At 54.0% G+C, this 24,293-nt stretch overlaps 10 protein-coding genes across 10 annotated transcripts; 5 read left to right on the top strand and 5 right to left on the bottom strand.

Annotated features, from left to right (window-relative positions):
• Nucleotides 1-661: 661 nt before the first annotated feature.
• G6M90_00g102040 (uncharacterized protein) lies at nucleotides 662-1,306 on the top strand (the record flags this gene model as incomplete). Its single annotated transcript, XM_014690656.1, has 1 exon — nucleotides 662-1,306. One exon carries the CDS (start codon nucleotides 662-664, stop codon nucleotides 1,304-1,306), a length of 645 nt encoding a protein of 214 aa, XP_014546142.1.
• An 840-nt stretch (nucleotides 1,307-2,146) lies between these two features.
• G6M90_00g102030 (uncharacterized protein) lies at nucleotides 2,147-3,068 on the top strand (the record flags this gene model as incomplete). The annotated part of the gene is made up of 2 exons (XM_066131597.1): nucleotides 2,147-2,165; nucleotides 2,260-3,068. The coding sequence occupies 2 exons, from the start codon at nucleotides 2,147-2,149 to the stop codon at nucleotides 3,066-3,068; spliced, it is 828 nt and encodes a 275-aa protein (XP_065987723.1).
• A 480-nt stretch (nucleotides 3,069-3,548) lies between these two features.
• G6M90_00g102020 (uncharacterized protein) lies at nucleotides 3,549-4,553 on the top strand (the record flags this gene model as incomplete). Its single annotated transcript, XM_014690658.1, has 4 exons — nucleotides 3,549-3,899; nucleotides 3,962-3,972; nucleotides 4,029-4,114; nucleotides 4,168-4,553. The coding sequence occupies 4 exons, from the start codon at nucleotides 3,549-3,551 to the stop codon at nucleotides 4,551-4,553; spliced, it is 834 nt and encodes a 277-aa protein (XP_014546144.1).
• Nucleotides 4,554-4,659: 106 nt separating this feature from the next.
• On the bottom strand, nucleotides 4,660-5,112 carry LSM6 (U6 snRNA-associated Sm-like protein LSm6; the record flags this gene model as incomplete). The annotated part of the gene is made up of 3 exons (XM_014690659.2): nucleotides 4,660-4,685; nucleotides 4,763-4,876; nucleotides 4,992-5,112. 3 exons carry the CDS (start codon nucleotides 5,110-5,112, stop codon nucleotides 4,660-4,662), a joined length of 261 nt encoding a protein of 86 aa, XP_014546145.2.
• Nucleotides 5,113-5,582: 470 nt separating this feature from the next.
• On the top strand, nucleotides 5,583-7,115 carry G6M90_00g102000 (uncharacterized protein; the record flags this gene model as incomplete). The annotated part of the gene is made up of 2 exons (XM_014690660.1): nucleotides 5,583-5,968; nucleotides 6,050-7,115. 2 exons carry the CDS (start codon nucleotides 5,583-5,585, stop codon nucleotides 7,113-7,115), a joined length of 1,452 nt encoding a protein of 483 aa, XP_014546146.1.
• A 1,516-nt stretch (nucleotides 7,116-8,631) lies between these two features.
• Nucleotides 8,632-10,437, bottom strand: hst4 (NAD-dependent protein deacetylase hst4; the record flags this gene model as incomplete). The annotated part of the gene is made up of 1 exon (XM_014690661.1): nucleotides 8,632-10,437. One exon carries the CDS (start codon nucleotides 10,435-10,437, stop codon nucleotides 8,632-8,634), a length of 1,806 nt encoding a protein of 601 aa, XP_014546147.1.
• A 1,723-nt stretch (nucleotides 10,438-12,160) lies between these two features.
• Nucleotides 12,161-13,882, bottom strand: PCP1 (Rhomboid protein 1; the record flags this gene model as incomplete). The annotated part of the gene is made up of 1 exon (XM_014690662.1): nucleotides 12,161-13,882. The coding sequence occupies one exon, from the start codon at nucleotides 13,880-13,882 to the stop codon at nucleotides 12,161-12,163; it is 1,722 nt and encodes a 573-aa protein (XP_014546148.1).
• A 395-nt stretch (nucleotides 13,883-14,277) lies between these two features.
• G6M90_00g101970 (uncharacterized protein) lies at nucleotides 14,278-14,895 on the top strand (the record flags this gene model as incomplete). Its single annotated transcript, XM_014690663.1, has 1 exon — nucleotides 14,278-14,895. One exon carries the CDS (start codon nucleotides 14,278-14,280, stop codon nucleotides 14,893-14,895), a length of 618 nt encoding a protein of 205 aa, XP_014546149.1.
• A 534-nt stretch (nucleotides 14,896-15,429) lies between these two features.
• On the bottom strand, nucleotides 15,430-16,647 carry G6M90_00g101960 (uncharacterized protein; the record flags this gene model as incomplete). Its single annotated transcript, XM_014690664.1, has 1 exon — nucleotides 15,430-16,647. One exon carries the CDS (start codon nucleotides 16,645-16,647, stop codon nucleotides 15,430-15,432), a length of 1,218 nt encoding a protein of 405 aa, XP_014546150.1.
• Nucleotides 16,648-19,818: 3,171 nt separating this feature from the next.
• On the bottom strand, nucleotides 19,819-21,105 carry G6M90_00g101950 (uncharacterized protein; the record flags this gene model as incomplete). Its single annotated transcript, XM_014690665.1, has 1 exon — nucleotides 19,819-21,105. One exon carries the CDS (start codon nucleotides 21,103-21,105, stop codon nucleotides 19,819-19,821), a length of 1,287 nt encoding a protein of 428 aa, XP_014546151.1.
• Between the last annotated feature and the right edge of the window lie 3,188 nt (nucleotides 21,106-24,293).

Genomic DNA, 24,293 nt, shown 5'->3' with positions numbered 1-24,293 from the left:
ACGAACCTACAGTGAGATTGTCCGAGCTTCGAAATCCGTATGCGAGGAGTGCGAGAGCTGATGGGATCTCGGCATTTTCCCGATTCGTACTAGCTGGCCAAACTGTCACGATAATGACCCAACAACTGGTTGGTCGAGTCCAGAAAGTAGCCCCCTTTGAGTGGGAATCCAGGCACAGGATGATTCCTTTCGAAGATGTGGTGAATTTCTTCCAGAAACTCCTTTATCTTTCCGTATTGAAACCGGGTGGTGACTCGCTGGCTATGATTTGGTCATGGTCACTACGAAGCATTGTGATCTGCTGGGAGCAATCTCAGCCCTATGTCTCTCCCAGTAGTAGATGACGGGACAGCAGATAGGTTGACCAGGGGGAGCTAGTCTAATCCGTTTAGCTTCTTGGCTCGGCAAAATAATCCCCTTTGGGCAAATGCCAGGGGAGCTGTCCCGTTTAATGGTATTTTTAATTTCCAGACTTTGCCGGGTTGCTCTTCGTCTTTGAGTCACCGCCGGGAGGTCTCGTCAAAAAGGAGATATATATCTTGTCTATCCGCCTCCTTCTTTGCCCAAGCCAAGTTCTTGGGTCTGTACTACATTCTGTCGAGGCCTAACGAGCGGGACGCCTCCTTTCTTCTTACGCCCATCTCGTTTCGTTGCAATCAAAATGGTCAAAGCAGCGCTCTCCGTCCTTCTACCCCTTCTCCTAGCAGCAGGCGCGGCTGCATTTGGCTGCAATTCCATCAGCTATACAACTTGCCAAGACCGCATCGTTCACTGGTACGACCCGGATGATGGCCAGATCTGTGATCCCCACGACTGCGGTGGCGGCAGAGCTCCTCCGAGAAAGGATGTTCCTGGATGTGCATTCTATACGGGGACTGAGACGTTGAAAACCGAGCCATCGTATCTTCCATGCTGGAAGCCTTCAACTGCCATGGCCGCCCCTACAGGAAGCAGTGTCAAGTCCTCGGTAGAGTCGACACCCACAAACACGGGCGTGGTTGCAAGTTCGAAAGAGACAACCACAGGCTCTTCTGTTCCCGCGTCGACCACTGCTTCTGTAGCTCCTTCAACAACAGCATCTTCTGCAACTGGGTCCGTCCCCGGTGCCGCTGCTTCTCCGTCGACGACTCTGCCGGCTACCATCTCGACAACGACTCAGAGTGAAACGGCCACATTTGGGAACAACACAGGAAACACATCTACCATCTCTACCACCTCTGCACACACTGGCGATGCTGGAAGACTGGTTGGTGCATCCAAGATGGCCCTTGTTGCTGGTATCGTTGGTGGTTTTGCTTTGCTGTGACGGACATGAGTTCAACAGGATATCGTGGCAAGATGGCGTCTAGTGTAACAAGACATGACATAATAAAATTGCACGGATACCTGCATGCATGGAGTAGTAATACATTCTGTCAGCCCGTCAACGTAATCTGTGGCACCTGACCAGTCGCACAGTGATGAAGCAGTCGACCAATGTTGCATGTCCATGGTTGCACAATACCTCATTCCCTGCTGATATTGTCCATTCCGGAACATTCTACTCGCCAGCATGTCTCGGACCAAAATGCACAGAGTACGGAGTACGCCTCTTGTTCACGCCCAACCTCTGGCCTACCAAATGCATGTGCGGGAATTTCGTTTCTCTTGCCTTTTTTTTTTTTTTTTTTTTTTTGGCGGTTTTCGACTTTTGGGCCTTGATTTCGCAGCGCGGCCCATCAACACCACTCGACTCGTTACTTGCAATAATTTTGCCAGATTGAAAGCAGGTGGTGTCCAAAGTGCTATCAGACGGTTTTCTTTTAATCTGACTTGCAGTGAGACGAAAGTGCAAAATTAGCACAATCAGGATTCACAACGTGTTTGGTTCAAGTTTCGTCAGATACACGGGCTGCTCGCTGGCTCTTGCTGATTCTGACTCTCTTTCACTCGGAACTGCGCCTGGACCCTGCCCTCAGTGCCTTTTCTTTATTTTTTTCCACGGCTATTCGATTCCATCCGCTAAAACATGGTCGCATAAATAATGTCTGCCTCCCAGGACTTTTGCCGAATGTGGTCTCTAATTCTTGTTGTCGCCTGCACCTGAACCAAAGCCGACGGGGGAGGGAGGCTCAAGCATGACTTCCTTCTTTATACAATGGCAGCTATGGCAACAGATGACATTTGTAAGTCTTGTCGGCACACGCTGCACTGCCTTGCAGGAGCATTGAGTCCTGAACTGACTTGGTTATGTACTGCAGGTCCTTGCATGTTGCATAGCCATCGTCTTTCTTATCGGTCTCGTAAAGCTGTGGCAAAATAATCGAGAGCTTCGAAAGTACGAAGTTATCGACGAGGAACGGCGGTCTCGAATTACAGAGATGAAGCACTGTGGGATCCGCCACATGAGCTACTCGAATGTTCCGTTTGGCGTGCGAGCCATCGAACGCGGAGTCGAAGTTGAAGGGATATGGATAGCCGGTTCCAGACCAGCAGAGGCTAGCCAGACTGCTTCCTCTGCTCCTTCAGCCATCGAAGGCTCGAACCAGGCTGTCCCGGGCGGAGAAAAGGTATACTACTGCTTGGAAGATGCTCAGGAAAACGTTGGCGAATCGTCGAATGCAGCATTTACCCGCTCCAGTGCGCTATCAGCACCCGATGCGCACGATGTGGCCGAGTATTCCGACTACGCAGTGGAACACAACGACGAGAATCGTGTGCCTGCAACAGCAGACGGCACTGTATATAAACCATCTGGGTCAGGCAGGGTTTCGTTGCAAGGCTCAGAGAGAAGCTTCACGCTCTCCCCTCAACAGATGGCCAGGCACAGGCCGAGGTCGAGGGCAGTATCGCTGGACTCGAGTGTCGTCAACAACCTGCAGAACACGAGGCAGGTTTACGGCTCTGCCCAGGTATTCGTGAACAGGACGCATCGCAGGCTGAACTCTGGGTTTGAGGTCCTTCCGGCGGGTACATTGGGTGCTCGATCCGAATTTCCAGCTGCAAGGCCTCGTTCAAGACGAGAGCGTCACAGCATAGAACCACAGACAAGGCCAACGTCTGCAAAATTACAGAAGCAAAGACGGTAACCCTGCCTGCTATGGTGTATATGATGAGTTAGATTTTTTCATCTTTTTGGGAGGGCTTTTGTGACATCCGATCTCGGCTAGGGTAAATATCATTGCATGTAAAGTTGGTGCACGGAATATACATTCTTATTAATGACATAATTACCAAAGTGGATACGCATGACGGTTAATTGGAGTTGAACTTGACATGTTCCATCGCATTTGACTGGCCAAGCGGTCGATGCTCCGGTTACCACACAATAGTATTGCCGACTTCCTGAAACTGGAATCTCGTAGTTCGATCGGGTTCTCGGTGATAACGGTAACAGCCTAGTGCCAAAAACTATCTTGGAAACGGCCGTGATCCAATTGGCCAAAGCAACGGCGTACCCGAATAGAACAGCATTACTCCATCTGGATTCTGGAGAATATATAAGTGACACACGCCTGCAATACCTACAATACTAATAAAGTTGTCAGCTCAAACGGAGCCATCTCACAATGCCGCCCCAGAAAGTCGCCCACGCCGCCGTAACTGGCTTCGACAACGCCTCAGCATATGACGTCCATCGCCCCTCGTACCCAGCTGATGCAGTCGAGGCTCTGCTGCGCAACCTCGACGTTGCCAACAGGCCTCGTGCGAAGATAGTCGATCTCGCAGCCGGCACGGGCAAGTTCACAGAGCTACTGGCTGCTCGAGAGGAGCAGTATGACATTGTGGCAGTGGAGCCGGTAGCAAAGATGCGCCAGAGTCTCGTAGGCAAGCATTTGGAGCATGTCGAGGTAATAGATGGACTAGCCACGAGCATAAATCTAGGCGATGGGTGGGCGGATGCCGTCATTGCAGCCCAGGTATGTTTATGCAATCCAGTCCGCATATCCCTGACACCGGATGCTAATGAGGGTTCTCCCAGTCGTTCCACTGGTGAGCTTTGATCCCGCTGGACACAGCCATCAAGGCCTGCACTAATAGCAGCGCAGGTTTGCAAACGAGGAAGCACTGAAGGAGATTCGTCGGGTGCTCAAGCCGGGAGGCAGGTTGGGCATCATTTGGAACATTGAGGATTGTACGTGACTCCCCCAACAGCGGTTGCTTGACTACAGTGCCAACAGGCGTCAGATAACCAACCGGCGGATTGGACGGCATCGACTGCCTGGGAAAAGGAATTGAAGCAGCTCATCCTTGCCCTCCCGCCGGACGGCACAAATCGATTCCGAGACGACAAATGGCGGGACGTGTTTGAGCGGCAAGCTCGTGACCCAGCGCCGTTGTTTGCCGTGCCTATTGGTCAAGAAAAGATTCCGTTTACGGTCTGGCTGGCCAAGGAGTTGCTGTGGGATCGAATCCAGACGTTGAGTCAGGTTGCGGTGCTTCGAGATGCGGATAAGGACGCGTTTAGGGCCAAGTTTGATGGGATTATGAGCGAGGGGGACCAGGTCTGGAATGAGAAGGAGGAGGTTGAATTCCATGGGTTCACGGTGTATGCGTGGACAAGGAGGATTTAGGGATGAGAAGCAGCATATTGATGGTGGTGGGAAGAGGGACTTCTAGATAGTAGCGAGAACAGGCAGTGGTGGTATCAAGACGATTTATTCATGTCCTTGGCGTGCTTTATGAGTCTGCCGAGATGTACATTACTACATGCGAGTTAGTCGCTCCATCGTCAAGGTGAAAAAAAAAGAGAGAGAGACGGAAAGCTATAAGATGCACCCACCATTGTTTCCTCGCACGAATGCATCTCCGTAATCCCTACGCTTCTTGCCGTTGATATACTCCTCCGTCTTCTCTAGCGCAATGTTCATGTAGCCGTCCACTGATTGCAATTCACCTATATCCACGCATCCAGTTAGTCATGTGCGCCATTCATATTTTGATGCTGCACAGGCGGCGTTCATGTGCATCGTGGACAGGACGTTGCGGCAGCGTCTGAGGGAGCGCCTCACCCTTGTAGACGACGCCAGAGTTGAGTTTAACAATGACAGGATTGCCGATGATGTCGCTCAGGAAGCTAGACGGGTCCTTGCCCTCGCCCTGTGAAATGCTGCCGTTCTCTGCCGAAGACATGGTGTGAAGAATGGCAATGACAGGGTGCTTCAAAGGTGATGAATGAGGTTGATGGAATTTGGCGCGAGACTTTGCAGGTACGTAGCTTCTGGTAACAAAGTGGGGCGGATTGTACGACATTGAAATGCTCGCACTGTGGCGGCGGCTTACTCCAATGAACTTCTTCACTGGCTCTGACGACTGAACAATATTTGAACCCGCTCGGGACAACCGCCCGCCAGCTGCAACAATCAAGGCGGCCACTTGCCATTGACGCCGACAAACAAGATTGAAACCAGACAATGAACCGCCCCGCCATCAGACGTTGCCATACTTCACATTCACGCACAATCCCGCCGAGCTATTTAATACGCGGCATCGCCTGAGCCCTGCGACACGTTGGTTATGCGTAGCACAGAGGCGCGCATGGGCTCCAAGCCTTTCCACCGACGTGTTTTCGAATCTGCCCCCGCGTTTCCCCTAACACCACCATGATGGGCGAAGAGCCCAGCCCTTCTCGACCCAAGGCGAAGAAGCTTCCCTTCAAGCCGACAGCTTTGCGCAAGTCTGCGTCGCAAAGGCTGGCGACGCCGTCTGATGACACCAACGCTGATGATGATGGCCTTGACCTGTTCCGCAGGTCCAAGGAGATGGAGCCAATCGTGGCTGCCGACCGCGAGAGGAGGATGAAGAAAAAGAGGAAGCAGAAGCAGGAAGAAGAAGCGCGGCGAAAATCGGTCGAATCCGCCAAGAGGCCGCTGGATGATGATGAGGAAATAGATGTCCAGGCAGCTACGGGGTCACACGAGTCTCCTCGGGTAGCTATGAGAAGTACACCTGTTGGTTGTTCTCCCCAAGATGGGGACGTCATGGCTAGGTTCGTACATACGTGTGCTTAGAATTTTGCTTTGCTTTGTTTTGTTTATGTAGCTAACTTGGGTTTTACCAAACAATTCAGCAAGTTGGTTACGCCGCCGGCCTCAAAACGAACGCGCCTAGACTCAACCCCGTCAAAGAGTACGAATCTCGACATGGAAAACACAGACATGTCGCTGGGCGATTCGCCCTCTGCTCGACTACTGCGGTCTCACACCAAACCCACGACGTCGGGCAGCCTGCACCGGGTAACTAGGACGCCAAAGGCTGCACCAATCGTGCTTGTCGATTCAGATGATGATGATGATGATGGCAGTGATGTTCAGGTAGCACGCAGCACTAAACAACGAGAAGCTAGCGTAGAAGTCTACGAGCCCAGCTTCATGGCCACCGAGGAGGAGGACGAATTTTCCGAGTACGTTCGCAGGGCAGAGGAGCAGCGTGCTCAAAACCAGGCCATGCTCAGGGTCGGCGAAGATGGCGAAGCGACAAAGGATCGCATTGAAATTCTCGTCACATCGGAGGTCCCAGGCACCAAGCCCTGCTGCTTCAAGTTTCTGTTCGACAAGCAACTACGCCTCGCTCGCGACACGTGGCTTACGCTCCAGCATCACAAAGGAATCCTGAAAGACGTCCAAAAGGAAGAAGATATTGTGCTTACATGGCAGAAGCAAAAGGTGTACATATTTTCTACGCTGTTGACCCTTGGTATTCGGCCTGAAGGGAACGGGCGGGCCGTCGTGGACGGCAATAGCTCAAAGGGGCTGGTCAACGGTCGGACGCAAGTCCACATGGAGGCATGGACGGTGGATTTATTCCACGAAATGGAACGCAACGAGGAGCTAAGAAGGAAGCGAGAAGCAGGTGAATTGTCGGACGAGGACGAGCCGGCGGCAGCAGAAGAGCCGCCTGCTCCGGAGGTCAAGATTCGCGTCATTCTCAAGTCGCGGGACTTGGAAGACGTCAATCTAACTGTGCGGCCAGAAACGACAGTCGAGACGTTGATCACTGGGTTCCGCACACAGCGATCAATAGGCTCTGATAAAGACGTAGGCCTGTGGTTCGACGGCGACAGGCTGGAGGAGCATGTCACCATGGACGAGGCAGATATTCATGACATGGACACGATTGATGTACACGTCAGGTGAAGGGCATTGTGTCTTGGAAGCACGAATAATGGATATACATAGACGGTCATTTTGACTAACGGCTATTTTTCTTCGAAGAACAAAAAAAAAGAACAACAATACCCCAAATGAAGTGCACTTTTGTTCCATGCTCAGAAGTCCGTGGCCGCGAGGATCCTTGAGAGATGATTCATTCTGCCTGCTCAGCGCCAGTCTGTACAGCTACCGTTGGTGACGCATTTTGTCTCAAGAAGCATATGCCGCCTTTTATTTAGAACACGCGAGAGTTTGAAGCGGCGCCAACACAAGCTCATTACCTTCCTCAACCTGTCTTAACACTGTGTGCCCTGAATGTACGCTCGTCCAGGACGCATTGTATTTTGTAGTGCACGTCGCACCCTGGTACGTATCCAATCCCTAATCATTGTTCCTGGCAACTATACCTACCTAGGTAGGTAGTATAGACAAACCATTGCCACGAGCCAAATCTCCGGAATCCCCGAGAGCCGCTCGTTTATGAAGTCGAGCGTCCGAAAGGACGAAGCAAGTCTGCGGCGAAACTTCGAGGCCCCAGATACGCTTCACAGGACAGAGAGTCGTCAAGCCACAAGATGGAGCTTTAAATGATATTCCCTCCTCTTCTCGCTCGCCGCCACGGCGACAGACGAATTGCAAGACAAACAGCGTAGCAGGCAGTAAGCATCTTCTCGCCTGGGCCATGTGAAACTTCAAAATCCCGCTCGACTGGAAGATCTACCCTTAATACAAGCGGCGCTACGGCGCGCAGGCGAACAAAGGCGCCAAGCCAATGCCGTAGTGGACGAAGCAAAAGGGATAAACGACACCTCGACTTTGCATTGACTTTCTTGGATGTGGTTGACGTGTCGTAACACCGCCTGCACGATACCCTGCTCTCCTTCGGCGCCAATTCTTGTCAGACCCGAACTTTGCGGCAACTCGTGTCCCTGCATAGTGTGACCTTGACTGCATAGCCCGACGGGGTGCCACGACCAGGACCAGGACCAGGACCAGGACCAGGAACAGGTCGAGAAGAGGTGCTTCAACCGTTACTTAGGACATCTACAGAGACGACTAGATACACTCAGGAGGAGGGAATCACCCAACTTCAGCCGCAGGGAGCATCTCATACTTTGATGGACGGTGAGTGAAACACATGGACGTACGGGGAGTCTCCCCGGGCAAAATCAGAGTAGACAAAGTGTCAAATCACGGCAAGAGCGCACGTCGCAGCATTAAAAGACCCTTGATGCAAGTCTATGTATCGTGCGTATCAAGTAAACCACCCGCACAGTGAACAGGCCATCAATAGAACCTCCTCATGTACAACCATCGACCACGGTTACTTTATCATCTATGCAGCGCGGCCCGAACATTCCAATCAACGCCCAAAACACCGGAGGAGCCTCCCGCTCTCTATGAGATATTGACTCCGAATTCAATAGTATATATATCCACAACAACTCCAGTTTTAAAAACTATACTCTGGTGAACCCCTTTCCTTTCCCCTTCCATGGTGTTAAGAGACATCAATCAGGTTGCGCATGTTATTAGGAATGGATTTCGGCGAAATAGTCTCGCCAAGTTGGTGCTCCAGCATCGTCGGCGTCGTAGGAGACGCAGTAGGGTTGTGGTCGCCCGCCGCAGGAACTCTCTCCGGGGTTTTGCCATCATGGCCAGGAGACGGCAGCGAAAGCACCAAGTTCGGCTCTACTTTGCAAGGCTTGCAATCTGGCAGCGGCGAACGAGCTCCCAGCTTCTTGGCCGAGGCGGCATCTGATACATTTTTGGAGGCTTTGAAAGCCTGCAAAATGGGATTTGTGGGAGGTGGTTGCGCGGCCTTGGTAGGTTGCTTTGGATTTCTGCTGCGAGGTTTGGCACTCTTGCCTGCCTTGGTGAGTGCGACAGGCTTCGGATTGCCAAAGGGGAGCTTGGTCTGTTTTGCTTCTGGCAAGGGTTTTCTCCCCGAGGACTGCAGCAGCGGCGGCGGCGGCGGTGGGCTTGCACGTGGAGTTGGGATCGCCTGGAGGTCCTCGGCGGATGTTGGTTTGCCGTCCAGTCGGACTTCGAATTTGGCTGGTGGCGATGAGAGCCTTTCCCGCTCCTGTTCTTTGGATACCAAGTAGTCGTCTCCAATCTCGCAATCCCACGGCGGCAGAGACGCCAATCTGGCAATATTGTCGCAGGTTGACTTGACGACGAGATCCCAGCAGTCCTTGAAATCGGGAATCTTTGGCTCCGGGTCGATGTTGAGCCAGGCGGTGAGACCATCTTTGCGGCCTCGCGCAACCTGGCATAATTGCTTCACAAGTCGTCGCGTCCCCGGTACTTTGAGTGTCGTGCCTACCACCAGGACTGCGTCCGGCCGGGCCCTCAGGTCGGCTCGCATGACGTTGCCAATGGCGTCCTCGTCGGGGTTGAACTCATTGTACAGCACAAATCGCGGTCTCAGGCGTCCAATTCCATGGCTCCGCTTGCCCGCATGAGCCGTGCGCACTTCATCGAGGTTTTTGCAGGATTCGCAAAGCGGTGCCTCGGGCCCGTCGAAAATATCGCCCTGGAACGGCTGAATATCGGCGCACTTGGTGCACACCATCTTGTCCAGACTTCCGTGCAGCTGAATGGTAGTCGGCCAAGGGGCTTTTGGCTCGAGCGGAATCTGGGTATGCAGAGGCTTCATTGACGTGTCGATGCAGTCAATATTTTGTGAATAGAGGCGTAGCAAACGTCCTTCTTGAGCGAGGGAGGCCAGCAGGTGGTGGAAGGGCGTGGGGTGAGCATTCTTGCTCATCTCGCTCATTTCTCGGACCATGGTGTGAAAGGACGAGGTGGACGACTCGTGTTTGTAGACGGACGCGTCAAACAGGTGCTTGCCCGAGGCCTTGAGCTTGTGCTGGTTGCGTTGGGCGGCAAAGAGTCCGGTGGAGGAGCGGAAGTCGGGAATGCCAGCCGAGACGGAAATGCCAGCTCCGGCCACAACGACAATCTTTTTCTTCTTGCGCAGGGCACTGAGCAGCCTCTCCATGTGGAAATTGTCCTCGTGGCTGAAGTCGTCGTGTGACTTCATCAAGTCGAGGTAGGCGGTGATGCGCTCGCGGGGCGGCGTGATGCGTCTCTTCTTGGCAGGGCGCGGGCTGTCGTCGACGGGGTCGCCCAACTTGATGGGTGATTGCGTTCCCGACGTCGATGTCGAGGTTGGCGAGGGATATCGGACGCCGGCGTCTGGTTGCACATCGGGCGAGCTGGGCAGAGACGGGGTTTTGGAGAGACTTGACAGCGGGGACGCCGTCACATTAGACAGCGGACTCGAGGTAATTTCTTCCATGGCTGGCTGGCAGTCCAAGGCGAATTGCAAATTGGCGACGCGGTGCTCCGGGCGGTTGGAGGTGACGAGGGAGCCGAGGAGCCGAGGAGCAGAAGAGCAGAAGAGCAGGCGAGGCAAAGAGGAGGCAAAGAGGAAACGAAAAATCCCGACACAACACAGAGATCCGAGGCTAAATCATTGCGCGAGCGACCGAGTTTGAGGATTCTTGTTGTTGGTGAGTTGTCTTGATGCCGAAGGGCAGAGCCAGTCCCAAACGGCCAGGCTTTTTATTCAGCGGGCGTATGCAGATGACAGTGCCCCAATTTCCTAATGGGCGTCCCGTTGAGTGAACACGGAGTTGCCAGCTGGTGAACAGGACGCAGGCAGTCTGGTGTTTTGAGAAAAGTCGAAGAACAGTCGACGAGCGCCAAATCGACACGACAAGCGGAGTCGGTCGGAAACGGGAGAAGCGGGCGTCTGTCTGTCTTGTGGGCGTGAGCGTGGGCGTGGGCGCAGGTGGACGGCGCATGTACTCCGTAATGGCTGGGGGGATGATGAGACGGGTGATTGGGGGAGGCAGTGACTTGCAGAGCCCAAGAATGCAAAAGCCAAAGGGAGGCTAAGAGCACAAGAAGGCGTCAGTCATGACTGATCAGTGGGTTTATTTTTTATTTGGCGTTAATGCGGCTGGGATGCCCACCACATTCAACGTTTAATGTTGCTCCATGGCCATACATACATAAAGGACCTAGGTAATTAATTACTCACGACCTGACTGCGCCGGCAAGTGGCCGAAGAAAAAAGAGGAAGAAAAATAAAGGGAAAAAGATGGCATAACGACTCTGCCTCCGTTTTACCACCAGCATGCCGCCAGGCGGTCGAGCCAAGGTGCACCGCCATCACCATCCCGGAGGGGCCATGGCCAGAGTGTCCGCCTCGTACGTACGCAAAACTGCCATGCGGATTGCCGAACTCCACACCCCAAAGGCAACTTGGAACATGCTTTGTCAATTTATGCACTCGGTCGAGTGTCCATGTCCGTCTCTACACATCACTAGTAGTATGCACAAAGAGCGTGGTCCCATGCACCGCCGTTTCCCAGGAGACGCACCAGGCAGGCCCCTTGGCCCCTCCGTGCATTTCAGCCCCACCAACTTCCAGAAGCCGCAGCCAAGTCTCTGCTGATTCGTCAGCTCCACATTCTGCCACTAGGCCGAAATGTTTGGAAATGCCTCTCTGTTCCTGCACCGGCATGCGGACCGCGTAACAACTACATGGCACTCCAGGTCCCGGTGCACGAGCAGAGTTGTTTAAAAGGCCCTCGTCCCCCAGTATTATACAAAGCTGCAAGAGCTTCAATTCTTACCCTGTCTAAGCGTTTCAGGACAGACTCGAATTTTCACCATGTAGCTTGTACTTGGCCACCAACGCAGCCGACCAAATCATCATATTGTTGACCCAGATTGTGCCTCCTTCTAGCAATCCAACATCATGTGCGGACTATCTAGACACGATTATACATGCAGACAGCCACACAGCTATTTTCAGCAATTCAACCCTGTCCCAAATCCAAATCGACTCGACAACTACTAGTCCTAGTCCCTGCATCAAACGTAGCCACATGCGCAATAGTAGTTACCAGTTTACATTATATATATACACATAATACACATATATGTACATCACAGGGAGATGAGCAAGTCTATGCCAACGCCAAGTCTATCAATACACACATTCATCAAAATCACCTCCCACTCCCGCCAACCGTCTTCATCTCGCCGCCGCCGCCGCCGCCTCCCCTGCCATCAGCACCCCAGACGGTAATAACCTCCCTTTCCGCATGGGCCCCCCTCCTGCTCCTGCTCCTGCTCCTCGCCGTCCGACTCAGCATCTCAATGCCCAGAATGCCCGCCGCCATCCCCGAAAGGTGCGACGCAATGTCCACCTTGAGCGTCCTCGTCCTCCCAAACGCCGCCATCTGCAGCGCCGCCATCAGGGCCAGGAACACGATGCCGTGGACCCCGTCCCGCGGCAGCCCAAACACCTTGAAGCCGTCGTTCCTGTGCTCCCAAAAGTACGCCGAGCACAGGCCCAGCGTCGCGCCCGACGCCCCCAGCGACGTCACCGTCAACCACCCCCTCAGCGTGTACGTGACCAGGCTGCCGAGGAAGCCCGCCGCTCCGCAGCCCAGGTACAGCGCGAGGAAGTCGGCGCGGCCGAGCTCCTCGTGCAGCGCCGTGCCGACGAACCACAGCGGCACCATGTTGACCAGCATGTGGCTCAGCCTGGTGTGGGAGAAGACGGCGGTGAACAGGGTCGGCGGCCTGACCGTGGCCACGACAAAGATCATGTACTTGTTGAACAGGGGCCACAGCGGCGGCACGCGCCAGCCCAGGAAGACGAGGGCGTTGAGGGCGATCAAGGTGCCGACGGTGGCGTGGGCCGTGGAAACGTCGCGCAGGAGCCGGTATCGCGGCACGGGTTCCTCGTACACCATGGCCACGGCCGCCATGAAGCCCAGCACCAGCGCGACGAGCGTCGCCGACGGCAGCACGCGCTCCCACGTCTTCATCTCCGGCGGCGCCTCCAGGTCCGACTGCGCCTTTTCGTAGTACTCTGCCACCTTGGGGTTGGTGATGGCCCGGCTGCCGTCTTCCCGCCTGGCCAGGGGGCCCGACAACCCGACCTGCTCCTCTGCCTCCTTGGCCAGGCGCTCCTCCTCGGCAATCTTGTCCTCGGCCTTTTGTTTGGCAATGTTGCGCGCCCGTATCCGGTCAAAGGCGCCGCGGCCGTACAACGGGTCCGCCTCGGGGCTTGCGTCCTTGCCCTCGCCGTCGGTTCCGTCCCCAGACGCCGCCGGCGTCCTCTCTTGTTCCTCTCGCTCCTCCACGTCCCGGTCCATCTGGTTCAGCTCGTCCTCCGCCCTTAGCCCGGCATTCATAACCTCGTTCACCGGGACTTGCTGCCGCAAATACGCCAGCCCCCTGGCAATCAGCGCCGCCGGGAACTGCGCCGTGTGAACGGCAAACGCCGGGTCGTCCAAGGTGCCCGCCACCCGTCGCCCGTGCAAGATGCGCAGCAGCCTGTTCCCCGCCGCCGCCGTAAACCCAGCCCCGAATATCCTGCCGACTTTCTCTTCGGAAAGGTCCCTAGCGCCGAACGGTAAGCCCGCCTGGTCGCGATAGTCGCGGGGCAGGTCCTCGTAGTTGCGGATGACCTTGGACGAGGAGAATAGCGAGCGCCGGCCGGGGAAACCGCCAAGCGGGCGCGCGTAGGCACACAGTCCAGGCGTCTGCCATGACCTTTGGCATGCGTGTGCAGTCGACCGCGGATACACGCCGCCCGACAGACATCGTACGCCGACCGAGCTGTCTGCTTTGGGCCGTGTCCTCGCCGCAGCCGCGACTCGTCGTCCCGCCGCCCTCAGGAACGCGCAGGGCGCCGGGTAAATAGTGAACACGTTCATCTGGTAGGAAACAACAAACAACAGGAAACACCTGCTGCACGCGTCGTGCCCTTCGAGCCGCCCGTCGCGAGGGTTGTTCAAGCATCCAGCCCTGGAAGTTGAAGTCAGGGAAAAAAAAGAGGAAACAAACCAAACGCCCTTCGCCAAAGCAGTTGACCTCCCAGTTCACCCCCCCAGGTCCCAGCGCCACAATTGCAGGCCACCCCCACCACGTTGGCACCAGCTGCCTGCATGCCGTCGTTTTTGCCCCTCCAGCACCATCACGTCGATAATAAAACCTGCCATACAAACCCTCACTCACCTCTTGCATCCAGAGTCCCTTCAGCGACCGCCCCTCTCGGTACATGTGAAAACAGCAGCACCGACGAGTCCATCGAGATCCGTTTCAGCCCGCCATGTCCGCCGACACCCGGCCCATATCGCCGGGCCGCTTCGCCACGGCCCTCAAGGACCTCTCCGTCCCCATGCTGCACCTCAAGGTGCTCGAGATCCGCAACTCCATCGCCCACCTGCAATACTCCAACGACCAGCTGAAGCCCTTCGCCGAGGGGTCGGCCACCGCGCTCGGCGACGAGCCCGCCCACGGCCCGGACCAGGACTGCGTCGACGCCATCCGGGAGAACGAGGCCGTGATTGACCGCATGGCCGAGCGGATAGCCCTCGTCCGCGCCGAGGTCGAGGAGCGAGGCGTGAGCTGGGCCGAGTTCCAGAGCAAGGAGGAGGCAGAGGCGGCCGCGGACAAGGCCAGGGCAGAAGAAGCGCAGGTCAATGGCCACGGCCAGCGGCGCGGGACGCACTCGGCGTGGACGGATGGCACTTTTCAGACTGGTACCATACGGGATGGGCAAATCCACATGGACACTCAGCCTCCTCCGACGGCAGGGAGCGGGAACAATTCAGGTGGGAGGTTGAACGATGAGGAGCTGAGGCAAGCAATCGAGGAGCGGTTGCGAACTTTGGGCAATGAGGGCGACGGCGACGGCGATGGCGACGACGGTGGCATGCACCTGTGAATGGGAGTGCATTCGTCTGTGTTCCGAGTTGCATCACCGGCGTTGTTTGGCAAAGGGAAATGGGTTTGCGCTTCTTTGTACGAATGGGAAATGTTGAGGCAATTGAAATGCAGCTTGATTTACGGGCGTAACGACATCTTCAAATGTCAAAATATCCAGTTTGTTTGTGAGGTGGTTAATGATATTTGTTTGTCAGTCATGGCACTGATCTGTGGCAGCCATCAAGATGACGGCTCATAACACAGGCTACTGTGCGCAGCACCATGGACCTCTGTAAGGATGTATCAATGCAGATACAAATATAGCTAGCCCCTTTTGTTGAAAAGAACATATATATACACAGGCTGAACGCGCGCCGATCACAAGAAAGTCCCCATGCTATACAAGGTAATAAAGGTAAAACTCCTCGCAATTCGCTCCTCTAATGCAATGAAGGCAACTCGAAATATGAAAATGCAATGAAACTCCGATATGGTGCAGAACGGGCGTCGGTTGACGCCGCAAAACTCGAATGTGTCAAAGAAAAGGTGTTGTTTAGTCCGTGTCATCTCCTACCGGAGAATCTACCCAGATGTTTGTTTTAGTTCTGGTGGACTTTGACCGCTTAGACCTTTTTGATAGCGTTCGAGGGTTGCCACTCCCGTCTGTGCTGGGTATCGTTTCCAGCTTCGGTCTCTGAGCAACATGCCCCAGCGTGCTGCTGGTGTGGCTGACCGTTTTGGATATTTGTACTGACGGAACAGCATCCTCGTCAGCATCAGATTCGACCACAGGCATACGTCGACGACTGCGGCGCCGCTCAAAGGGGTTGTCAATGGAATCGTCGGAGTCGTTGAATGAGAGGCTGCGGCTCTGGGTATGGCCCACTGACAGGCTACTGCGGGTGATGAAGAGAGACTCAATAAGCTCGACTTCAGTCGGGTTGCTCTCCTTTCTGATTCTCTCCTTGGCCATCCTCTCATGCAACCTGCGGCCCAAGTTGCCTTCGTCTCCTACCAATGTCCTCGCACTTGACTTGCTTCCGGAACTGACAGCACGCGAGACGGGAACCTTGCCTTCCATAATCTTGGCTGGTGGGGGAGGTTGCAGCATCCATTTGCGGGCATCCTTGTGGGGAGGTTTGCTGCTGACCACGGGTGGATGATAATCATTAACAGGGGGGTTCTTGGGAGACAGATAAAAATCGCGGCGTTCCTGTTCCGTTACTTCCTTTTCAATTCCCAAGGTAGACTCGATTAATCTTCCGGCAGAGTCGCGAGCTTTCGAAAAGGCGTCCATCAACTTATGTCCTGATCCGGCCGGTCCTGGGCCAGACCACTGGCCCCAAAGTTCCTCGTCTTCGCGTTGATATCCTCGCCGCCGATTCCAATCCTCGGACAAGGTGTCATCCTGCGGCATCGCCGTCGTACTATCACCGAAATGCGTTCGACTATCACCAATATTTGTGTGATCAGACATGCTAGGTGCCACACTTTCCCTGCCCGAACTAGTTAACCCCCGTTGACTGGAATTCTTGCTTATGGATTTTTTTGGCAAGCTCGGACCCATGCTGATTTCCTCCTGCCAGTATGGGTTCGTGTTGAATGGTGAGGGATGCCGGTACAAGCCGGGCTGTTCCGTCTCCAACTTGGCCTTGTCTTCCCTCTCCTTCTTCGCCTGGGCCTTGGCCTTTTGTCGGTGACGGACTTTGGAGCATGGTGTGCAGGCGAGGAAATAGAAGACGGCCGACTGGACGGCGACGGGCAAAGACATGACGTCGATTGATCAGGGGATTCCCCTCATCAAGCCTGTTTTTCAGTTGATGCCTGGCGTTGAGTGTACATAAAGGCCGGGCGATCCGTATCGCCAAAGAGAAAAACAGAATTGTCGGATCGCGGTGACGGCGGTGAAATTACGGAATGTCCTATGATGTGAGGTAGTCGGGGGGGGGATAAAGATACACAACAAAGCGTTGTAGGCGGCCGGCTCGGTTACGGTGGCAGGGGGGTACGCGAAGAAATAAGAAGTTTCACAGAATCGAGGAGCAGTAGAATATAATTAGAGCAGGCGGTGGTTGTTGGCTTTCGGCTTGACTGGAATGGAAAATGCAAGCGGCTTAATGTCGAAGAGGGGGGCCAGGGGGTCCTGAAGTCGAGAATCGAGGTTCGACGTTAAAGGCGTCTTGGTGGGCAAAAGGGGTGAGAGAAAGTGAGAGAGAGAGAGAGAGGCTGTTGAGGCCCAAACCTGGGTGGACGAGCCGAGTCAGGAAATGGCGCAGAGAAAAGCCGGTGCAAACGGAAGAGTTTGAGTTTAGACAAAGAAGAGAAAATGGACTTGGTAGGCGGCGAATTGAAGACAAGAAATAAGCAGAAGGAAATGGAGGGATGGGAAGTGCCGGAGGAGAGATATGAGGGATGGCAGGTAGAGGGGAGATGCGCGCCGAGGTGGGAGGATGGCAAGACGCACCCGGACGGACACAGGCTGTTTCGGATGGGGGACCGGCAGGCACAGGAACCGCCAGGCGGCCAGTCCAGTAAGGCAGTCAGCCAGTCACACCAGACGGACACCACACAGCACCCAGTGCCGCTACACAGCACACGCCTGGATGGCCTGGATTGGTGGGTGGATGGCTGGGAGGGCTGGAGGCCCGGGGCCAGATGTCAGTGACGGAACGGGGTGGTGGTGACCAATTTGTGGCATCCATTATTGCCCCGGCAAAAGCCAAGCCCACGCCGCTCTCCAAGCCAGCCAACACGACGATGCGTGTGCAGGGAGGCGAAGCGTCGACGGCGCCAATGGTCCGGACGGGGATGCCAGCCATCATTGAAGACACGACGCATTTGGCGCAACCCAAGTGCTAAGCCCAACTAGGGATCCATCGATTCTGCAGGTGCGAGATGGCGTCTGAGATAGGGAATTGGAGACCAGGAGCGTTTCAGGCAGGCTGGGGCCCTCTGAGCGAGAGACAAGGGTCGGTGTAATGTGTCTGGTGTGGAAACGGGTCTCGTGGGCCTGGCTGGGGTTGACGGGTCGGTCTGCAGTGCTTTAATGTTGTACAATGTGCGCACCATGCATCATGCAGCAGTCATGATGATGATGATGATGATGATGATGATGATGTCCACGTCCATGCATGTGTTGAGTCGGCCATTTGCCGCAGCACTGTGCAAGCGCCTAAACCGAGCATTGGAGAGGCTAGCCTTAACGCCGAGTACATCGGCAGCGTCTCGAGCAAGCACTTGAGCCCGAGAAACGGCCTAGCAGCTTTGGTGGCTGCCACAGACTTGGCAGGCGCAGAGTCCACACCTGCATAAACGCAGTCGTACGGACCATCAACTTGGGAACCTGCATATGTTGTATGTATGCGTTCGCCAAAAGCGGTGCATACGGAGTATTTTAAAAACAAGACAAGGCAAGGCAGCGACAAAAGCAAAAAGGTGCTCACAGGGCAAAGCAAGAAAAATCGTCGACTCACTACAAGCGTACTAGTTTTACCGGAGACTGAGAAACCTCGACGACGAAAGTTATTGGCTGAGCAGAAGCCGCAAAAGCCGCAGCAGCCACTCGTACTCCGTCAGTACTCCGTACTCCGTAGTCTATGCGAGATCCGGCGCCATGCCCAGATGCTCGTAGCAAGAAGCAGCAAGGTACCGAATACGGGGTATTCCTACAGCAAGGTGGTTCTTGACAGGCTGGCGCTTTGGAGAGAAAAAAAATGAGAGCAAATGCATAATGCAATGCATCTGACGGGAGGAGGGGTGCGGGGGAGCATGCCATCTTTTAAATGCACTTGACGGCACAGTCTCGAGTCGACAATCATCCCGTTTGAGTGCAGCTGGTAACACATAATACCGCGCTCCTCCGTCCCAAGTGCTCGCCAACTGCCGATTCTTTCTTCTAGAGCCAGCGCGGACGAGTGTCAGGCGATCTCTCCAAGAAGCCTCCATGTCGCCTTTTATCCCTTCATCTTCGCCAGTAGAAATGGCCACGGGCTCGGTTTGCGTCCTCTGCAATGGTCGCTCTCCAGAGACTTGGCCAGACCAACGAAGCCCAACACGTTGGTCATTGTGTGGCCCAGCTGTGGCGCTGGGCGGCAGTGGATCCCTCTTAGACGTGCATGTGCAGACTCTTGAACAGTTCAAGTCCGTCCGCCATTTCCGTCGCGATGACGGTGATATTGACACCATCTGAATGCACAATCAAATCATACCAGCTGACCTATATCCAACGACGCCTGGAATACGTGTCTCCTTGCATCATCCTGCTTGGCTACCTGTAATGGCTGTTCCATCTCTCTGCAATTCACAATAAGCACCCAGGAAGGAGAATACCGAGTATATTGAAAGGAAACTCAATTTCATGCCGCTTTACCTGGCCCTAAAATTGCTACATTCACACACAAAGACCCCCTCACCAATGCTCCCATCATCGCATGCCATGTGCCATTGAAGGCCCAGCGACTCATCGTCTCAAATTTCATATTGAACCCCATCGTCTTTTCTTCTTCTTTTTTTTTGGTTCTTTTCTAATTTTCTTTTTTTGGTGGTCTTATAATTTGGCAGGGCCAAATCGAAGCAGGCTCGGAAGTCGTCAAAAGTTCGAATTCAAGCATCAATATGATGTCCTGCCTGAATCAGCTTCTGCTAGACGGTGGTTTTTCCCGAGGCCTCTGCTTCCATGCAGCGCCCGTCTTCCCTGTACGTAAAAGATCAATGCAACTTTTTGCGATCCATCACATTTCGCTAGTCTGCAGAATACAACCACTTCAAACTAAACAATGAAAACCTGTGAAATGAAAAAAGTTGACAGCTATTGTGTCAACAGGTGGTAGTGATACAGGGTCATCAGAGTTCATCTCGTGATGGCCTGGGCCCAAAGGAGAAGAGAAATGCTTCAAGGAGGCTGCGATATGGCACTCGACTAGGACTGAATGCCACAAGACATTTAGACATCCCACTCCTCCTCTACTTCTTCGGCTGCATCATCATTGAGTGCCGAGAATGCACCGAAGCTTTGGGAAGCACCAGACTTGGATGCCAGCTTTGGTGCAGGAGCAGGCGCAGTTGCGGGCGCGTCCTTCTTGGATTGAGCAACTGGCTGCTTGGACGTCTCGTCCCCAGACTCGACGCTCTTCTTGCTCTTCCGTGAAGACTTGGCCGGGACAGTGCTCCACTCGTCAGCATCGTTCTTTAGCATTTCTAGCTGTTCCTCCTCAGAGGGAAGCGAGGAAATCCACGAGTCCTCGGTCTTTGCCGGTGCCTGCTGGCTCTTGATTTCAGCTCCCAGCTTGTCCGTGGTATCCAAGGGCTGGTGGAGGGTCTTTTCATTGTTCTCGACGGGCTTGGCACCGGTTCCATTGGGGGCACCTTTGGCCCAGGAGCTATCGCCGTTAGTGGCCTTGAACTGGGAGCCATCCTTGGCTGGTCGACCCTCGGCGATGCGTGCGGTTCTTCGCTGCTTCTCTTCCAAGGCCCTGCGTTCCTTCTCTGCCTCTTCGCGTGCTTGCTTGGCAGCTTCGGCCTTCTTTCTATTTTGACGCTGTTTCTTGGTTTCGGTCTTTTCGGGTGCCTTGGCAGTCTTGAGCTTCTCCTTCTGCTTGTCCATATCAGTGATTCGCAGGATCGAAGGGCCAGCAGTAGCGGGCTCAAGCATATCACTGACGCCCGACACGTCCACGGGGCGAACCTCGGGAGACTCCTTGGGAGACTCGACGGGGGACTCGACGGGAGACTCGACAGGGGTGCGATCATCATCGGCCTCGGCACCAGTGTCCGACGGCTTCTCGTCGACAACTGCGGTATGCATCTGGTTTGCCCTGGACTGCTTAACGGACTTTTCCTTCTGCTTTCCTCCTTCAGTCTTGTTGGTGAACTTCTTTCCTTCCTTGGCCTTGGACAACTGTTTGGCGAATTCGCGGTTATCCACACCATCGTCGGACGTATCGTCTACAGAGGATTGAGGCCGAGGGGCAGGCTCAGGAGCATGGGCTCGAGCTTTGGCCTTGGCGGCTTCCTGAGCATCTGAAGTGTAGTTCTCGAGGCGTTGCTTTTTCTTTCTATCCTCCCTGCGTGGCTCATTTTGTTGAGGCCTTGCGTTGCGTGGGGGGTTGGCCGCGGCCCTTCTGTTGGCCCTTCTGGTCGAAACATGATAGACGGCAACGCCAAGGCCCAACAAGGCGGCATAGGCGGTAGCAGTGTACACGTAGCTCATGTTGTCCGAGTCGGCGGACATGTTGTGCGATGTGAAACCGGCAGTTTCAGGGCAGCACTGTAGGTATGTTGGAAAGAGAGCTCACAGGATGTAGTTGACAAGACGATGTCGGCTCGAAAGTCGATGGCCGCCAGGGATCAGCGAGGCCTGGGAGAGGCGCTCAGAGGGAAGGTCAAGGACCGGGCGCACGATGTGAAGTCGACCCGATCCAGAGAGTGATGGCAATAATTGCTTGGACCCAGGTATCGTGATGATTTGGCGATGAAGGGTGTCGCAGCGGTATCGAGGGGGTATTAGGTTGATGGAAGAAGGTGTTCTGCTTTTGACAAGGTGATGGAGGAAAGGAGATCAGGGGTGGTGGGGTGCGGCAGTGCGAGGACTGATAAACAAGAGCCAAGCGGCTATGTATCACATGGATGTAACACGGACAAGCAGGAAACGAAGGGTTGGAAATCAATTGGGAGGTGCAAAAGGAGGAAGAGAGAAGAGAATTTGTAGAGAAGCTGGGAGATGCTGAAGAGGGCAGTGAGGAGAGGAAAGTCGAAAAGGGAAGCCAATCTGGTGGGACAGCGGAATGGCCAGATGTCAATTGCACTTTAGCCTGCGTGGATTGCGCCGGTCTGGTTGGCCAGCTACTAATTGAGACGACGCACTCCTCAGGTCCCAGTACGGAGTACCTAGGTACCTAGGTACTTATACCCGGGGACCCCGTGCAGCTGCGCATGCGGCTTTCAACTTAGAATGTTGGACATGAGTAAGTACGGAGTACAAGTAGAATAATATTGCCTTTGGACAGCACAACATTTGCTCGGGTGAGCTGCAACACTGCATGTGGACGTGAAAAAGTATAAATGCCTGGCCGGCACTGAAGGGCAGGGTATAACACACCAGATGAAAATGCCACCTGGGACTTGTTTTTGCCTGTGCCTGGGTACTTCGGGCTATGCCATTCACCTCAAAAGTTGAGTTGTGGCAACGTTGCCAAATGGCACTGGGGTCTTGGCAACACTAGAGAGCTGCGGATGCCGGCCTGCATGTTTTGCCAGCTCGCAAGTACTTACATGTACCCAGGTACCCAAGTACATGGATCTACGTACCGTCCCGCGGCTCTTGCTTCTGGTAAGCGGGCGCCGGGCACTAGACAAACAATGGTTTTCGCCAGATAGCCTTTCGCGTGAAAGGTACATGTAGTCTTGAGGGAAAAGATGCTGTTTTACAATACTAGACCGCTGAACCATAAGTAGCAAAAGGTCCCGATTGTATGGGCCGGTCCCAAAGAGCATTCAGTCTGGGCCTCGTCCGGTTTGATCGCCTAAATCCCCCCTTAGACATGAGTCTCTTCCGCACGACTTTAGCCAGCAAAGCGGTACCACTCTTACAAACTTACGTATTGACTTTACCAATGCGAGGTGCGCTAGACGCAGCTGCTTTAGACTACCGCATCTTGGAGTCGGCGCAATTTTACTATTTTGGCGCATTGTGCTCACCTTTCTGGCGCGTGGCATAGCTAGCATATACGGAGTGCCTACTAGCCTATTCCTCGCGTTAAAAAAACGCACATGGCGAAATATTCTGGCTTATAAGCTTCGACAGCTGAAACTCAGATTAATAGTATTACGTATAACGCTAAAAAAATCTCATGGTGAATTCTTAAATTTATACTAAAACTCGGGCTTTTATGACGCAAAGTTAAAAAACTAAAATACAATAAAGCTAGTGCTCCTTGACAAGACTCTATTCTGATTCCTGAGGTTTTATAGGAGAAAGCAAATGTGATTTGTACTCTCTGCTGCATTTCACAGCTCCGTGTTGCTTGGTTGCATTGCAGGCTGGCAACTATAAAGCGTGGCAGACAAAAGGTATACTAATAGTGTAGTTTCTTGGTTCCGAGCCCTGCTTGGGTACAGTTGATACAAATTAGTTGGCGCAATTATTATAATTTACCACCGTAAACCAGGCCGAGATTGCGTACAAGTTGCAACCAAGATAAAAGACTCGTGCAAGTATGAGAAGCTATACGCCAGCTTTTTCTTCTAATTTTTTATACATAAAATTAATACAAGCTAGCATGGACAATGGAAATTACCCAGACGACAGTTTTAATAGCGTCTGCATATTGTCCTGATTTCTTGCTCAGTCTCACTACGAAATTCCACTGGCAATCTCCACCTTAACCCCCCGGGACAGTTTCGTTCTGGATACTCAGTTATTGAAGACTTCGCGGTACGTGTACTAATGTTAAAGAGAGACTGCCAGGGGGCATTCTGCCAAAAAGACCAACGCCTTCTTCCAGCCATCATAGCATCAGGCTCATCTTCAGGCTCTACGTACTCTGAGGGCACAGATGCGGTTGTGTCGGCAGACAACCTGGCTCTTCTTGCGGCCAATGCGTCCTCGACTCTAGACCACATGCCGCCCTACACAAGAGCATTTCAAAGCCCTGGCCTGAAGGCCACATACGCCGCTTCATTGGGGATTCCTACAGCCACACAACCAGAAGAAGCGTGCAAGCGTCGTACGTGGGGCCGGTGGCCAGTCCGGGTGCCGGATCGGATCACAAGTTGCGGTAGCTGCCGATTGGCCCCACTCTCTCCGACTGGTGGGCGGTCATCTCCCGATTACGTACCAATATTGTTGGGCCGAGACCTGGCAAACCCGTTTGTTTCGGTACACTCGCATTGGTTTTGTACTGTTGAATTTCCTCAGTGCTGTGTAAGAAGGCCGGTCTACCTGGGGCAAAGGCCGCCTGCGGATGCTCTCCCCCCACGCATTCGGTCGATGAACTCGCAACTTCAGCCGCTCGTCTGTCAACGCCGCCGGCCCGACCCGGCAGTCCGGGTCCGTGTCTGAACCGGTACCCGTAACAACCAACAACGCGAGGCAAGCAGGAGGTTGTGCAGTCCCAGAAAAGATAAGAGACACGCCCGTTCTCCTTGCTGATGCTTTGAGCGGACCAAGGTTGAGCTCAAGCAACGTCATTCATTCACGTAGCTGGAGTCGGAACCCCGTCATGTCTGGCTTCCAAGGCCGTGTATTATTTGCATATCTGCCAGGCCCCTGTCTGACTACATGTAACTAATGACCCGATGCCGGCAGTGCATTTTGCTCCTCGCCGTCATTTTCTTGTCCGCTTTCGTGACCAAGTTTGATGATCTTGTCTCTGGACAGGCACTCCTTTGCCCAGTTTGCCGGCATCTATCCACCATCCA

Source organism: Metarhizium brunneum, chromosome 6, assembly GCF_013426205.1.
Source record: "Metarhizium brunneum chromosome 6, complete sequence".
NCBI classification, from domain to species: Eukaryota; Fungi; Ascomycota; class Sordariomycetes; order Hypocreales; family Clavicipitaceae; genus Metarhizium; species Metarhizium brunneum.
Note: the sequence above shows the minus strand (reverse complement) of the source record. Positions and strands in the feature narration are given on the sequence as shown.